Below are 13,985 nucleotides of genomic sequence, written 5' to 3'. Positions count from 1 at the left end.
AATATTTGGCTAATCTTCCTTTGCCACCTTCTGTTTCACAATGTACTATTTATTGGAATAAATAACTGTGGTACCAGGCAGATGCCTCTATCTGAGATTTCTAACATTTCAAAAATCCATTCCTTCTTCATCTATGGCAAGGATGCTGATACTGAAGGAAATGTGCTGCTGGCATCATTTGTTAACTTGAGCTGAGACTTCTACTACCATGAGGTGACCACAGAGCACGCTCATTAAATTAATAGAAAGGGAGCATGGTCTTTAGGAGTTGCTTAACTGAAGTTTTCTTTGGCTTTAGAATTTAAGGTCATGGAAGCTCCAGTTCCTTGAAGGAAAAAGAGACAGCAAAGTTAAGAGAATGAAAAATTAAAAAAGCCTCAGTGAGGGACCAAAAGGAATGGTATTGGAGTTGAAGGGTGCCTGAGGGTGAGTCAGTACTATAACAAGAAAGCAGTGTTCTTTGTAGAATGACTGGAAAAATTATATGTCTAGAGAGGGAACTTAGGGGAGGTTAAAAATAAACCATTAAAGGAAAAGTTAAATAATTAAAAGTAGTTAAATATCCTTTAGATCTCCTGGAATAGTCTGAAGAATATCTTTTTTGTCTAGGGTGGGTAAACCACCACACAGATAAATAGAAAGGAAGTAGAAGGATAATTACATATTGTAAAAGCTGAAAAACCCAGCTTGAGTATTGCCTATATGAAGATACACCCTTCTTCCTCTACTTTAGAGTTCAGTGGCATCTGATCTTCAATTCTGAGTCCAGAAGAAAGTATGACCCTCCTCAAACTTTTTGTACATCATTGTTTATAATGGATGCATTGTTCATTATTGGTATATTTTATTATATCTTTTCTCGGCATTAGGGATCATATGCTGTAGTAAAACTATCTAAACTATGAATGTGTTCACTTAAACAGACCTTCCTAGGTGCCTTGTATGTTAAAACATGACCTCAGTGAGATATGCGAAGTGTGAAATCTCAATCTTAGCGCTTAGGTAGTAGAAAAGCGGTATTAAGAAATCATGTAGTAAATCTCAAGGGTAGGAAAAATAATATATTGAAAAGAATTTAATAGTTAATTCTTATGATATCCAACACATAAGAATATTTTAATAGAGAATGTTTAATAGAGAATATAAACTGGCTTCTAATCAGTTGAGGCAATCACTTTTAGTCAAGATAATTATTGCAATTAAAAATATGATCAAAGGTACACAAAAATTCTGAGGTGACAATGAGTACATTATTTCCAGTGGATTGAAGCAATCAATCTAATTAGATTGGAGAGTGACCCAAAACATTAAATCATTTATGAGACATTGCCCTTGGAAAGGATCAGGTCTACAGACATATGCATTAAATATCAACCAGGACTGATATAGGCTGAGTGTATACCTGAGCACTGGTTGTTGCAGGATGCTGACGGTGGTTCTTGGTGGTGGTGATAGTGATACTCATTACTACAGACAGAAGGAAAGATGAGTTTAAAGAACAGCATGTATTCCAGGATATTCCAGACAAGAGTTCAGGAACCTGAACAGCAGCTTATAAATGTAAATCTGAACCTGTATTATGAGTATTTGTGTATGTTTTTAAACTGGTGTAGGATTGTCATTGGTCAGGATTGTCTATTTATAAGAGAACTCCTTTTTATTAGTGTAATGAAACTTGATGTGTTGAGTAGCAGCAGTAGAGTCGTTTGTGGTGTGAATATTGCTCTAGTCTGTTACGCACTATGGCTTCCTTCTCCTTTCCTTCCTTTCTTCTCAAACTGTGTGATCCTGATACTCAATGTGAACCGATGTGAAAATTGCCTGAAGCTAATCTTGTCCTTAGTATTCAAACCTTCTTTAAAATTCTTGTTTTTCCAGGGGTTCTGTGTGTTATTTATGATTCTCCTTCATCTATATATGTACTTTATAAAACACTCATTATTAGTTATTCTGTGAAAAATGTAGTAGGATACAGTAGACATTTGGAGCTAAGAATATCTGCTTGAAGGACTTAAGCAGTTTATATAAGGATATGCAAATTGTGATTCATCTGAGATCTGCTCCTGAAAGATAATTAAAACTTACAGAAAGTTATGTGTATTTGCAGACAAATATATATTGATATAAAGGTAATTTTGTCTGGTCTTCTTTTACATGTACAAAGCTCTAAAACAGAACAAAATCTCTAATTTTGGCTGAGAACAAAGAAAGAATAGTTTCTTTTTTTTTTTTTTGGTTTTTCTTCGGTACCAGGAACTAAACTCACGACCTTGCGCTTGCCAGGCAGGCGCTTTTGCCGCTGAGCTAAATCCCCAGCCCCAAAAAGAATAGTTTCTTGTCGCAATTCTCTGTGTCTGCAGACTTTTTCCTTCATTAGCTTTTGCTTAATTATTTCTCTAGTATTTCTTTTTAATTTCAGCAGTATTTTTAATTAATATGATATTACAAAAGCCAAAATGGTATTCAGATTGCATGTCTTCTGTATAACCAGTTATTTATTTCCCTTCTATCTTGTTTTCCATATCCAAACGTAATCACATCAGAATTTTCTGTTGCTGCATGGAAAACTACAATTGTTACCACACTTGAATCTAAATGAATTCAATCAATCATAAATAATACCTCTTCTTTCTTAACGTCAGATAAATATATAGAATAATATTGCTTCCTCCAATTGTGCTATTGTAGGACTTTTACTTACTATGGTTATTTATGATTCCTAAGTACTATATTTATAATTTGGAAGAGTGATATATAAAATGTTTTGCAAGTAACTATTTGTTGATATTTGATACTCTTCTAGTACCAGAAGGAATGTGAAAATATCATATTTAATGATTTCATCTCATATTTTAATGAGTGCTTTCTATTCAGAAAAATAACATATTTTAAAAGAAAATATTAAACAATTGAGAAATTCATCATAATAATTGAAGGCATCACATGAAATTTCCAAAGATGAGTTGGAGTTTGTGTGGGCTCATATAATGTAATGTGGTCTGTTTTTCAGGGAGAAATGCCAAAACACACGCTCATGTTTGAAGAAGCTGGAGTATTTACAGGTATAATGTAGTTGTGGAAGCAAATATAAGAACTTCTTAAGAATCTTGGAAAAGATGCCTGAAAATAAAAATAGATACAATATAATTAAGTAATACTAAAAAGAGGAGTACTTTTAAAAAATTGCTCACTAGTTATACAGAACTGTGTATTTTATATTGCCATATTGGTACATGGATATAATATATTTTGATCATTTTTCCTTAAGACTTTGTAGAATGATTAATTTTCTAAACATGGAGATAAAATAATACACTCTTTAGTTTTCATTTTCACTGAGCCCTGATTGTGTGGTTTAGGCCAAAGAATTCTCTTTGATCTTACATTTTAATAATAGTTACCTATTATCTTAATTCTAGATAGTTATTTATATAAATGGAAACCATCTAGGGTTTAATTCTTTAATGCAAACATGTCCAGAATTCATGTTGGGCCAGGTGAGCTAGATACATTATCTCTTCCTACTTAAAATTTATACTTCTTTTCCCTTTTAATAGGAATATTTGGAAACTGATCCAGCTGCAATCCAAGAGATACTCTTCATGGAGCTTACAAACAGTAGCTGGTTTCAGCCACCATCACTCCTTCTAATGGGCATCCCTGGACTAGAAGCTGTACAAATATGGTTCTCTATTCCTCTGTGTATCATGTACTTCATTGCTCTGCTAGGGAACTGCACCATCCTCTTCATTATCAAAACCACCTCCACCCTTCATGAGCCCCAATACATCTTCCTATCTATGCTGGCAGCTACAGATGTGGGTCTATCTTTATCAACTCTACCCACAGTACTCAATGTGTTCCTCCTGAATCACAGGGATGTTGAGTTCCACTCTTGCCTAACACAGATGTTCTTTATTCATACCTTCTCTTCCATGGAATCAGCCATCCTGCTGGCCATGGCCTTTGACCGATTTGTAGCTATTCGCAACCCCCTGCGCTACACTGTGGTTTTGACTCCTTCTCGGATTACCGGGATGGGATTTGTAGCAGTGGTTAGGGGCGTGGTGTTGATGGCACCTTTACCAATCCTGCTCAAGCGCTTGCCTTTCTGCAAGGGTGTCACTCTATCTCACTGTTACTGCTATCATCCTGATGTGATGAAGCTGGCCTGCGGCCCTGTCAGAGTCAATATTGTCTATGGATTGTCTCTGGTCCTCTGTTCCTTTGGAGTTGACTCTGTGTTCATTGTCATCTCATATATCTTCATTCTGAAAACAGTGCTGGGCATTGCCTCTGAAGATGGTCAGCTCAAGGCACTGAATACCTGCATTTCCCACATCTTCACTGTCTTCATTTTCTATGTGCCGCTCATTATGCTGGCCTTAATTCATAGGTTTGGCACATTTGCATCTCCTATTCTCCACGTCACCATGGCGAATCTCTTCCTCTTTTTGACTCCTGTCCTTAATCCTTTGGTTTATAGTCTAAAAACCAAACAGATAAGGTCAGCAGTGTGTAAGGTGCTCAAGGGGAGGGGAAACCTGCTCAAGTAGCCACATCCGGCCTTAAGTGTATTCATTTTCACTTTGTTGCATGTCTCTGATGCTCCCTGGGAGATACATCATTGCTGAAAAGTTTGATGTGTGAAAATGCAGGTATTTTCTTCTTGTCTGCCAGAAAGGTGATCATAGTTTGATCACTGTCAAAGCATAAAATTGCCAAATGTGTTAATGTATCCAAATTGCATAATAGGTATGTGTGTAACCACCCCTGTGGGATATGTATGTATGTGTTTATGTCCTGTTTTAAAAGATCACAAGGAGCCTGAAAATTTAAAGACTGGGGATAAGTAGGAATGGTAACTAATTAACGATGATCATCTGAAAAACAGCCATGAAACCTGGATTAGTCAACACAGTGTAAGAAAAAAATGTGCTTGCTCTTATAAATTTCAAAAAAGGTCTAAATATTCATTCATTAGCATAAAAGGCTCATCTGAAAATTAGGAGAAGCCTAGAGATTTTTTTTTGTACTTTAACTAGGAGTGAGACATTGAAAGTTGATAATTCTAATAAAGTTGCTCTATCATCTAATGCATGAGTGGATTAACAAAAAATGATATGCATACAGGTATATACATCCCTAGTGGGACACTAATCAACCATAAAATAAAATAAGTACTGAAACATGATATGACATGAACGATCCTCAGACACATTATTCCAAGTACAGAAAACCAGACACTAAATGCCCCATGTTTTATAATTATATTAAAAATCCAGAGTAGGTAAATCTACTGGGACACAGTGTTTCTTCGTAGTTTCCCAGAGTCAGGAGGGAAGTGGGGATGGTGGCTGTGTAATGGATCTGAACTTCTATTTTGTAATTATGACTATGCCCTAGAAGTAGATAAAGTTGGCGATTAATGTAGCATTATGAACTTAATGCATTCCCCTGAATTGTTCACCATAAGATACTTAACTTTACACCCAATTATTTTAACCTGAGGGAAAAAAATTTAAAAGAAAAAGGCTGCTGTACATTCAGGCATACTAAAGAAACACCACATTGAATTGGAATATCTGTCTTGCAATGAATCCCAACTAGAAGGGAAAGGCTCTTGAAGTATATTATTGGATTGAGTGACAAATTTGAATAAAGATGAGCTATTTTTAAAGTGTTTTACTGATTGTAAATCCATGGAAAGTGGTAAGTGTACTGTGGTTATTTAAGAGGATAATTTTATTCTTAGGTAAACATGCTGAAATATTTAATAGCAAATACGATCGTGTATGGAAATATTTTCCAAATGGCTAAGAAAATAATTATGTGGGTGGGTGACCAGAGAGACTGTGTATGATGAGATGGAGAGAGAGAGAGAGAGAGAGAGAGAGAGAGAGAGAGAGAGAAAGAAAGAGAACAAAGGTAGATACTAAAACAAGAGGAGCAAAATTTTCACTAATACACGAATCATGAAAAGAGCTATGTAAGTGTAGTGTGTAGCATTTTACATGTTGACTGCATATTTATATAGACAAATAGAATATCTACAGAAATACCTTATCCAAGAGTGATATTAAATAAGGAAAGAAAGGTACATAATGACAGTATAGAATAAGAGCATATGTGTAATATTCAAAATGATGCAAACCACCAGCTTCCAGGTTTCTCACCCAAGACACCATATTTAAATTTTCATCAAAGAACAGCCCTTCTGCACTTGATGGCCCAGGAATAAAGCTTGAGAGACAAGAGGGCAGTTTTACTTTTTGAAGAGGAAGTGCATATTGCCCAGTGGATGCAGCCAGATGCCTTAACATAGACTCAAAGCACACATAATAGCACTTGCTATGTTACTGAAGGAGAGAAAAAATGACCAGGCATATAGGAAAACATTAGACAAGGATCCTTACTGAGCCAGTGGTCTCAGAAAGGGTGATGCCTTGATCTTCCCTGTTCTTTTGCCATTTCCTAAGATGCACATTCACAATAGTGGCCATTTTTAACTTTTGTTCTAAATATATGGCTAGTGCCTTTTAAGGGCCTAGAACATAGTCTGTATGAAATAAATATATATTTCCCCAATGTAAACAAATACCTTTGTGTGCATCAAAATACTAGTCTTTCTCCCTTCCTTTTTTTCTTGCCCCTATCTTATTTCTTTAGAGATTAATTAATATTAATGTGCCTGGGGCCTAGAAATATAAACACAACTCAGCAAATTACTTTATACTGGAAGAGATATAGAGGAAGAGATATATACTGGAAAAGATATAGAGATATAGATATATATATTCTATATATTTATAGAAATATAAACACAACTCAGCAAATTACTTTATACTGGAAGAGTTATAGAGATATACTGGAAGAGATATATCTTTATAGAGATATAGCGCAAATTACTTTATACTGGAAGAGATATAGAGATGTATCAGTCACATATAGAGATATATCTGACTGATACACAGAGTTTACCATGACAAAGGTAAAGTTAGAGTTGCACAGGATGTGTAAACCAGGTTTTAAGGGTCAGGAAAGTTTAACTGGATCGACTGAGACAAGGAAATGAGTAAAAATCACAAACAACATCAAGTCAAGGAAAGGAGACTGAGTACATTAGACAAAAGAGGCAGAATGTATTATGGCATGGGATTAGGACAGAGCATTATTCTTGATGGAACTGCAAGAAAGAGTGCACTGACAGACCATACCTTTCCTCAAAAGTGACAAAGAGCAATAAAGAGAAATAGATATCAAAGTGTTAATCCAGAGTTTATGTTTATTTAATTGGTTAGTAAAAATTAATTTGTGTAATGAGTCTATTAAATTAATATTCCATTAACCTATTGCATATTTTTGCAGGAAACTGAAATATCATTGGGGTGGCTTGATGCCCATCACACCAATACTACTCTCACAGTGGCCAAAGTCACAGTCATTCAGTATGGGTTGGAATTGTTCAAATCCCAGATATGTGAGTTTTCTCCAAACACTAAGCAAAAAGCCCTCTCACTCAATTCAGTTCTGACACTGTGTCCCTTGAGATAGTGTCAGACACGAGTGAGAACTCACTTCCACGGCCCCTACTTAGTGGTCATTGGGCTAAGCTTGAAGTTATATCCATTAAAATTTTTATTGAAATTTTGTATATTATAGAAAGTTGAATATCCTTCATCTAGTTTTAGAAGATGAGCAAGAATCATCTCAATGGACAATGAACAAAGAACAAAGAGTGATCATTCTAAACAGAAACATGCACAAAATTTTTTGAATGATCATCCCCTTTTCAGGAAAATGAAGATGCTTCAGTAAGACTGAGATAGGAGCAAAATGGCAGAGTGTGCAGGTCAAGGAGAGCTTTGCATATCATGTACATTTGTGGGAAATAAAGGCCCAGAAGTCTGGTTGATAGCCATGGCAGAGGAATGAGTCTAAGCAGACTTGGACTTGTTACGTCCTTGGCAGACCGAGTGAGTCTCCCCGCCCGGGTTGCCCCGCTCTGCCCCTCCCTCAGTGCCTCCCCTCGGTGATCATGCCCCCTTTGCCACACCCCTAACCTGCTCTATAAAACACCTGGTACTTGCGCAATAAAACAGATCTGTGCCATCAGTCTGGTCTCCGGTGTTCCTCTTTTCACCGTGTCACCGCTTACTATGGGCCCAAGTCCTCCAACCTGAGAGGCCAAGCCTCATATATTGGGTTAAATTTATCACATAAAAGATGAATTCAATCACAAAAAATCAAAATAAGGTTCAATGTGATTGTGTTTGTTTTGCAAAGGTTATGCAGCTTTGTAAAAACTTATTTGAACATGAGGTATGCGATAGAGAAAACATAACTATTACGATAGACAAAAAGGGAAATAATAAAAGCTTAAAATATTGAAGGGAAATAGAAATGTAAAGAAGTGAACATATTAAAGTTATTATAAGCCAGGTGTGGTGGTGCATGCCTGTAATCCCAGCACTCGGGAGGCTGAGGCACGAGGATTGTTGCTAGTTCCAGGCCAGCCTGGGCTACAAAGTGAGCTCATGGCCAGCCTGAACTGCATAGCAAGACCATGTCTCAAAAAGACACACACATACACAAAAAAGTTATTGTAATCTATGTAATTAAGTGGAAATTAATGAAGATTAACTATGAAAAATGTAAAAACTACACAAAGATTACAAGATTTATTTTCACTATGACAATACCAAGGATCCAATCACCATTCGTATACACAGAGAATTCAGAAAAAAGAAACTTTTGGAGCAGAATTCCACGAATTTAGTTTTGGGTTATACTGAATTTGAGGACTTTTCTTATGTGGAATGTCTATATGCCCACACCTGTCTTAAGATAAAAATAAATAATAAAATGTGTGGGAGACCAGATAGGAAAAATTGAGCCTTAATTGGCCTCCTCTACAAACTCTAAGGAGAAAGGCAGTGTGCAAGGGTGCTGAAATGTTGCCGGCTCTAGGGAAAAATCAACTCAGCTGAGATTCAGTTATTTACCCAGATATGTGCTATGGATGGTGGGAGGCAGATGAACCTTGTGTTACTCTGAGTGCTTGTTCCCATGTCTGAGTGAACAAAAGCAGGGCAAGCCAGAGGCTTGGGGCTCCTTTTGGAAGGGAGACGAGAGCCCCCAGCCCCTCATATTTTCACTTAATTCTGTGTCTTTTAGTTTTTCATCTTCATTCAACCCCCGGTCAGTTACAAAACTAATAGGCTGGCTCCTACAAGTGGCCCCTGAACAGGGACCTGCCTGGGAAAGTTTGCCTTGGGAAAAAGCAATGGGGGTTCTGAAGAGCAGAGGAGCCAGCCAGCAAAAGGGAAAAGAAAAAAGAAAAAGGAACGTGTGTGGGCGTGGAAAATTTTTTCAGCCAAGGTAATGGGGCAGAGCTCATCAAAGCACAGCATTATATCCTTTTGTTGGACATTCTGTTACACCAGTCTGGCACTCACAGGATAGCTAACATGTTCCTACTACTGAATTTTATTGCTCTGTTGAGAGAACAGTTAAGGTTTAAGGCTTTGATTAATCTTAAATGTCTATGTTTGTTTATGTGAGTATCCAATTTGAAGATATCAATATGTAATACAACAACCACTGTTAATTTCCCATCACCTTGTCTGAAATTCTGTATTGCTTGTACTGTTTTTGTGTTATTCTCTAAATGTATGTGTGTTTGTTAATATATTTTTGTTCTTTTACCTTTAAAATAAAAAAAAATCAAATTAGCACCTAAGATGTTATCAAACCTAGTCTTTAGTTTCTTCAAATGGTCACATTTGATGTAGAGAGTTGGGACTGAATGAGAGAGGGTTTGGAGCATGCTCAGAGCCAGGGCATTTCCCCCGAAACTTTCTTCATATAGAGCTTGGTCTGTGGAGTTCTTTGTCCTTTAATGGTGGGAAATGTCCCACACCTATTGGACCCTTGAGAGAAGATTAAAATGAATGTGAAAAGCCCTGGTCCCTTTCTCTTCCTCCTCTTCTTCCTCCTTCCCTTCCATCTGTGGTTGAGACAGAAGTAATGTCTCCTTGTCAAAGTTTGACCAGACAGGTTGTGCTTAATGGAAAACCCTTCAGAACGTGTGCATTTCCAATTAATATTTATCCTAAGACCTTAACAATCCAAACTGAGATGTTCATGAACACAATCCTTTGAAGTATAACTTGCTGAAAGAATTAAAATCCAGGGACATGAGCAATGAGGTTCAGGGATCTTTCATGTTGGGCTTGTTGGGGTCTGTCTTAGGAGCTTTGCACTTAACTTCTTTAGACGTTAAGCATTTAGCCATGTCAGACCCCTCTGCAGGTTGACACTTAAAATTTCTATGCTAATCTTCAAGACTTAGAGCTGCCCCCTCCTTACTCTTTTACTGGACTTTTGGTTAAGTAGTGAATAATAAATGTCAACCTATTGAATGGCTTTATTTACCTAATCAGTGTACAAAAAAATCATTAGTCATATACAGATCAAATGGCTAAGCTAATTCAGCAAGCCCATCACCACAGCACATAGGTTTTGGGATTTGATCCTGATGGTATTGTGCTTCCTGTTAATCTGGCACAACATATTCATTTGTTACAAACTTCCTTAGTCTTCCAGATAGTCTTTGCAGATTATACAGGATTAGTTGATAATCGTTATATTGTTGATAGGTTTGTACAGCTATCCTGTCATTTTTCATTAATCTTGCCTAAAAATGCTCAGATAATTCCTCTCATGAATGCCTTAAAGATGGATCTTGTCTTTTTGCTGCTTACTGGCCCATGCAAAATCACTAGAAATGCAAAACACAAAATCACCTCTAGATTTTTCACTCAAAGATCAGAATTGATTTCTGTAGTTGTGGTAATAAAATGCAATCTGACATATTGTTATCTTCAACAAAGTTGCTCAGATTACGAGATAGAGGAATGCAAGATTGATCAAAAAATTAAAGAGAATAAACAATAACAAAAGAACACATTAGAAATGATACAGAGCTTCACTAAACAAGATGGTAGGAATTCACCAATGGTTCTTATACTGTATATTGTCTTCAAATTAGTTGTTCAGATTACCAGTTTTAGCATGCAAAATTGGTCAAAAACAACTTAAGCATTAACTGTTCCTTTCAGTAAACCAATAGGCATCACTATTTGTTTTTGTTATTTGTTAGTCTTGTTTTCTCTTTAAAATTAAAAAGATAAAAGCCTGAATAATGAAAAAAATAGAATGTAATCTGGCAGAATCTGTTAACGTTTTATGCAATTCCTCCTATGTAATTAATGTCACTAATCATTTGGAGACAGCCACAATAAAAAGCAAACCTAATTACCCTTCCATTTTTATTTGTTTTTGTGATTACAGGAAGCCATTCAGAGTAAGACTACCACTTTTTATACAAGTCATGTACGCTGAGACTCCAGTCCTCGTAGACCAATGGCAGAAGGAAATCAACATGCTCATAGATTCATCACTTCGATTTTTCAACAGGTGAGGCTTTCTCATTTTATTTCCATCAGAATATTCAAGCCTTACCTCTAGCTTTAAACTTTTGAGATCACAGGTACTCTGCATTGTGTAATCCTGTCCAGAACAATGCCAAACTTTGCCTACAGGGATTCACTCAAAAGGCTATAATCCCTGAGGCCTTCAGGCAAATGAGCTATGGCAAGTGGATGTAACATATATATTCCAAATTGGCAGACTTTAGTATGCACGTGTTAGTATAGATATTTACTCTCCTTTTATGCATGCTACCTGCCATGCAGTCAAGACTATGGGGCATATACAGCAACACTGTTACTCCGCCTTTGAAAAGATGAGAGTTCCTAAGAAAATAAAACTGGATTCCTACTTTGCCTCTACAAGCAGGAACATTCAAAGAAGATTTTTGCAACAATAGAAGATGAGTCATTCTACTGGAATTCCTTGTAATCCCCGAAGACAAACTACTGTTGAGTGTGCACATTTGACATTAAAATGGCAGTTAGAAAAACAAAAAGGGGAAATAAATCATAACAAGCCACAAGCTTGCCTGAATCTTGCAGTATTTACACTTAATATTTTAAATCTTCTTGATGTTATATATAGCATGCAAAGGAATTACACTAGTCAGAAGTACAAGAGGATGAGAAAAAGAAGGTGCAAGTGGTGGTCCCCAGAGATGAAAAAATGGGGGGCAGTTACTCTGTTGGCATGGGGGCAGGGGTTGCTTGTGTCATTGCAGGAAAGGGACAGACAGTGTAAGTACCCTTTACGACTATATGACCATGGAAAAGTCCTCCTTGTGATAGACCCGTGGAGGAACTTGACTAGGTTCTCTCACCAGTGAGAACCTTCTCCCAGATGACAACTGAGGAAAACAACCTAGGAGGCAGAAAGGCTGATCCATCATCAACATCTACCCAAGACGACATTGTCTGGTGTCTATTAAGGGGCTCTAAATAGACCTTCATGGGGGTGGGGCTATCTCTGACTGTTGATCACAACTACACCCCTCTTTGCCTAGAAGTAGCCAGAATGGTCTCTGCCCATGACCCCTTCATAGCAGTTACGGGTACTTCTTCATAGGAGAGAAACTTAAGTTAGTCAAAGTATAGGCAGCCCAGTAAGACTGAGCCCTCAAAAAGAAGCAGAATTCATACAATACAACTGTAGGTGGAGGTATATTCATTAAAGGCTACACCTCAAGACAAAGGATAGAATAACTACACCTACATTCTTTCTTTAGGGCTGAACAGCAGTGATTGATATTCAACTGTTATAAAAACAAAAAGAGGGGAATGTGGGAGACCAGATAGGAAGAATTGAGAAATAATTTACCTCCTCTGTGAGCACTAAGGAGAAAGGCAGTGTGCAAAAATACTGATATGTTGCTGGCTCAAAACAGCTGAGATACAGTTATTTACGGGAATAAGTACTATATGGAGGGTGGGAAGCAGATGAACCTTGTGTTGCTATGATTGCTTGTCCCCATGTCTGAGTGAATGAAACAAGGCTCCTTGTGGAAGGCAGAGAAGAGCCCCTGGCCCCCCACATTTTAACTTAATTCTGTGTTTCACTGTTTTCCATCCCTGTTCACCCTCAGGTCAGGTGTAAAACTTGTAGGTTGGCTCCTAAAGAAAAGCTTATCTAAATGATTACATATACTATATTCCATAACTTTGGAACAAATAAAAAACAAACAAACTAATACTGGTATAATCTATAGTAAACTTAGGATAAACATTTCCTAAAAATTATGGACTTTCATATATATTGCTGGGCAAAAATGGGAAGAATTTTCTTGGATATTATTTTACTTTTTTTTTTCTTTTAAAGAGAATAAAAAATAATAAAAAACATTAGAAACAATACAAAATTTTACTAAACAAGACGCTGGGAATTCAATAATGGTTGTTATTTTGCATATTTTTGTTATCAAATTAGTTGTCCAGATTACCAAATATAATAAGCAAATAAGATAACATATGGAAAAGTTTTTGAATTTTATACTAAGATTCAGACAATTTGCAACTTGATACAGTTCATTGGTGTAGAAAATGTAAGTGAACTTTGTTCTATTTAAAAGAGGGAGAATATTTAGAATATATAATAAACCAAAAAATAAAAGAAACAAGAAACTTGGAGAATAAGGTAAGATATTTGTTGAATTCTTTAGGCTCTTTAAAAAAACTCAAGTTATAAATTTCATTTGGAAATAAGAATAATAACAGACCTGCCTATGACAAGGAATAACATAAATACTGTAATCAAGCCTTCTTATTTGTTTCCATTTTGTTTGTATAATGTCTCAAGCCACATGTCAAGAAATGTAGAAGCAAAGAAAATTTTATGAATATATACTAGTTTTATTCATAAAATAAATGTAATTTATTAAACTTATTTTATGAATAATTATTTACATTTATTTATTGCATTTATAATAAATGCAATTAATTACATTTTATATCATATTTATGTCTATTTTCACAGACTACAAACAAAATTACAAT

The 13,985-nt window shown here is 36.2% G+C and overlaps 2 protein-coding genes across 2 annotated transcripts in view; one reads left to right on the top strand and one right to left on the bottom strand.

Moving 5' to 3' along the window:
- The first annotated feature begins 3,602 nt into the window (after positions 1-3,602).
- Positions 3,603-4,556, top strand: LOC102026209 (olfactory receptor 51A4-like). Its single transcript, XM_005380071.1, has one exon. The coding sequence runs from the start codon at positions 3,603-3,605 to the stop codon at positions 4,554-4,556; it is 954 nt and encodes a 317-aa protein (XP_005380128.1).
- An 8,859-nt stretch (positions 4,557-13,415) lies between these two features.
- Positions 13,416-13,985, bottom strand: part of LOC102004594 (olfactory receptor 51E1-like) — a 2,487-nt gene continuing 1,917 nt past the window's right edge. Inside the window, exon 2 of the mRNA XM_005380490.1 lies at positions 13,416-13,484. Coding sequence (XP_005380547.1) covers positions 13,416-13,484 — 69 coding nt within the window. The remainder of the gene's footprint in view (positions 13,485-13,985) is intronic.

Source organism: Chinchilla lanigera, unplaced genomic scaffold (genome assembly GCF_000276665.1).
Source record: "Chinchilla lanigera isolate Chin_1 unplaced genomic scaffold, ChiLan1.0 scaffold00013, whole genome shotgun sequence".
NCBI lineage: Eukaryota > Metazoa > Chordata > Mammalia > Rodentia > Chinchillidae > Chinchilla > Chinchilla lanigera.
The sequence above is the reverse complement of the archived record's forward strand: the minus strand, read 5'-3'. Positions and strand labels throughout refer to the sequence as shown.